Source organism: Lactuca serriola, chromosome 2 (genome assembly GCF_051521515.1).
Source record: "Lactuca serriola cultivar US96UC23 chromosome 2, Lser_US96UC23_V15, whole genome shotgun sequence".
NCBI classification, from domain to species: Eukaryota; Viridiplantae; Streptophyta; class Magnoliopsida; order Asterales; family Asteraceae; genus Lactuca; species Lactuca serriola.
Genome location: NC_136409.1, coordinates 140504451 through 140507671, shown reverse-complemented (window position 1 = coordinate 140507671; position 3221 = coordinate 140504451). Strand labels below are relative to the sequence as shown.

Below are 3221 nucleotides of genomic sequence, written 5' to 3'. Positions count from 1 at the left end.
TGTCTTTTTTGAGGATGTTTTGTATTTATCCAAATATTGAGTTTTTAAAGTATCATTAGGCAAATGGGGTGTTTATTTCTCTGGTGTCATGGTAACTATTAATAAAAATAATTCATACTTTATATATTTAATATTTTATAATTGAGTTATTGATAGTTGTTATATTTATAAAATGGTGTGACAGGTAAGGCTGATGCTTGTGCTTGCTCCAGCTGCATGCATAATGTCTGGAATTGCACTTTCTGAAGCTTTTGATGTTTGTACAAGATCAATTAAATACTACATTTCTAGCCTATCTGATAGTCTCCTGACTGATGTAAGTATCGAAATCTGATTATAGCAACCTACTTTTTCAACCACATAAGAGACAAATTTTCAGTTGTTAAAGTAGAAAGAAAAAAAAACTTGCCTTAACAGATAGGGAAAGAGACAATGCTACAGCAGGATATAATGTATATAATGATGCAACCACTATACCCCTTGAGATTTGTAGAAAAACATACAGAAGGATCAGGTATCCCCAAGCACTTTCTGTGTAACACATAATAAAAATTATATAAATAAATCAAAATGCTTAAATATGTTAAGAGAAAGTGGATACACCAATGTAGTTATTTCCAGAATAAGAACATGAGACTTTAAGACACATTAAGGATTGTTACATATTATTATTAATCACGTAGTTCAATTTTTTATTTTGTATTACTGTGATCATTTTCAGTTTCTTTTTATAACAATTCTCAACTAAACAGTCGATTATTATGTCAGATCACTTTTAAACAGAAGGGTAAAATGGTCATTTTTCTATCATTCATACATTCAGCACTTTACCCATACAACACTTAATTTCATGTTTAACAAATAAGACATAAGAGAGCTTACTTTCATGTTTAAGAATACTATCACCTCCAAGTATACCTTCAGCTATGACTACTCCACTGTAAATAGAATAAACAAAACAATCATATCAAGTTATTCCTCTCATTAATTTGTGTCTCAAAATAATGAAATACAATAAATTTTTTTTTAAAGAATGCATACCTTAAGATGAAGATCAGTGTATTAGCAATATATGCCACCATTTCCCTGCATTACAACATAAAGAAGGCTTAAAAGGTGATATGAAAACCAAATTTAATTTAATAATGAGAAACCCTTTAAATCTTATCAAAAATCTGCAAAATCAGCAAATAAAAATGCCTAAAATGTATTATGTGTTTGAATGAAATAGAAAAAATGAAGAATATTTTACTAATGTGTTGTCCTTTAAAGATTATTACTACTAATTATAACAAGAATAAAGTGTATCCCCACAAAATGACGTTATCAAGCCTGAGAAAAAGGAAGACTTGTTGAAGGAAAGACCTTCTAGAAAGAACAAGAAAAAGGAGAAGGAGAATATCGAAAAACCTTCTGTGAAACCCCAAATTACAAAAATGCCCCTGGTCTTGCCTGTTGAGGCATCCATCTTTGCTCTTTTCTTGATTGTCTTGCTCGGTGCCTTCTATGTTGTAAGCATACTTCCTTTAATCTTTTCCTTTTTTTTAAAATTCTCTCACAGGAAAAAGACCAAAATACCCTTGAAAATTAAATTTACTGAATTGTCATAGGTCCATAGTGTTTGGGCTGCAGCAGAGGCGTATTCGGCTCCTTCAATTGTGCTTACATCTCATTCCCATGATGGACTTCATGTTTTTGATGATTTCAGAGAGGCCTATGCATGGTTAAGCCATAACACAGAAGTAGATGACAAGGTAAGCTTCTATTATTTCAAAATTTAACAAATAATTTATATTAAAAAAAATGGTAAAAATGTAATAAAGAGATTAAATACCCTCAGGTTGCATCTTGGTGGGACTACGGTTACCAAACAACCGCAATGGCAAACCGCACTGTCATTCTTGATAACAACACATGGAACAACACACATATCGCGACAGTTGGCACTGCCATGTCATCACCTGAAAAGGACGCGTGGCAAATTTTCAATTCCTTGGATGTGAAATACGTACTTGTCGTGTTTGGTGGTTAGTTTTCTTAATTTTCTTTCCTTACAAATTCAGGAGAAGGAATTACGTAAAATATTTAAATTTTAATATCTAATAATGTTAGGTCTCGTGGGATACCCTAGCGATGACATAAATAAATTCCTATGGATGGTTCGTATTGGAGGAGGCGTTTTCCCACACATCAAGGAACATGATTATCTGGTAAATAAATTAATAAATATATTTCTTTTCAAATATTTTCTTTTTAATTCTTATTTACTAAATTTTATTATTTTTGTTGTAGAGAGATGGTCAATACAGAATTGACTCACAGGCGACTCCAACCATGCTTAACAGTCTCATGTACAAATTATCTTATTTCAGGTATTTACGTTTAAGGTCATTTTAATTATATGTTTTCTTTTAGTTTTTGAGTCAAATTTATTAATCATCATCCAACTTCAAATATGTTTGGTTTTTATTAATCATCATCCAACTTCAAATATGTTTGGTTTTTGAGTCAAATTTATTAATCATCTCCGCTATATTGTTGTTAAAAGACAACAATACCCTTTGGTAGATGTTGAAGCACAATATAAAATATAACATGTATGTTTACTTTGAAGTTTATGCAGGTTTCTTGGACTTGCTCCTCTGAGAGGTTTCTTCACAATCTCTTGTTTCTGGTGTGCAACATCAACAACAATAATTTCTTCTCTTGGGCTAAAGAGATAATGACACATGCCAAGGTTATCTCTCTCTCTCTCTCTCTCTGTCTTTCTCTTTGTATGTGTGTGTATACCTGCAGTTGCTGAAGAATAGAAAAAGTCCCTGGGTTGGGAAGAAAGAAGGGTTACAGGGATGTTGGATCTTTTATTGAACTCACTCCTGATGCATCTGAAGTGGTAAGCCATTGTATCTAGTAGTTTTGGAGGAAACGAGACTCAAACAAAAAGCAAACACACGGAGAGTTGTTGGCAGATAGTAAGCTAGATAATGCAATTGTATATTCTGCTTCTCTTGAGTTCATTTTTTATAACATTTACTCACTATTGTAATAATTATTTGTATTTGACATATTAGTGAAATGAATTATCTTTGTTATTTATGGTATTTTATTTGTATGACATTAAATTTTATGAAATGGATTATATTTTTTGTATATGATATTTTATTTTATATTGTGAGGCATTAAATGTAAATTTAATTTGAAAATTAGTAAATCTATAAAAA

General features: G+C 31.1%; 1 protein-coding gene and 1 long non-coding RNA gene across 2 annotated transcripts; one reads left to right on the top strand and one right to left on the bottom strand.

Annotated features, from left to right (window-relative positions):
* Nucleotides 1–454: 454 nt before the first annotated feature.
* LOC145090469 (uncharacterized) lies at nt 455–1109 on the bottom strand. The gene is made up of 3 exons (XR_013701593.1): nt 1042–1109; nt 883–938; nt 455–531 (listed from the first exon to the last, which is right to left on the bottom strand). It is a non-coding gene; the product is annotated as an uncharacterized LOC145090469 (long non-coding RNA).
* A 36-nt stretch (nt 1110–1145) lies between these two features.
* On the top strand, nt 1146–2723 carry LOC145089614 (dolichyl-diphosphooligosaccharide--protein glycosyltransferase subunit STT3A-like). The gene is made up of 7 exons (XM_079028030.1): nt 1146–1207; nt 1304–1511; nt 1611–1754; nt 1841–2027; nt 2113–2210; nt 2293–2372; nt 2624–2723. The coding sequence occupies exons 1-7, from the start codon at nt 1146–1148 to the stop codon at nt 2721–2723; spliced, it is 879 nt and encodes a 292-aa protein (XP_078884156.1).
* Nucleotides 2724–3221: the final 498 nt, after the last annotated feature.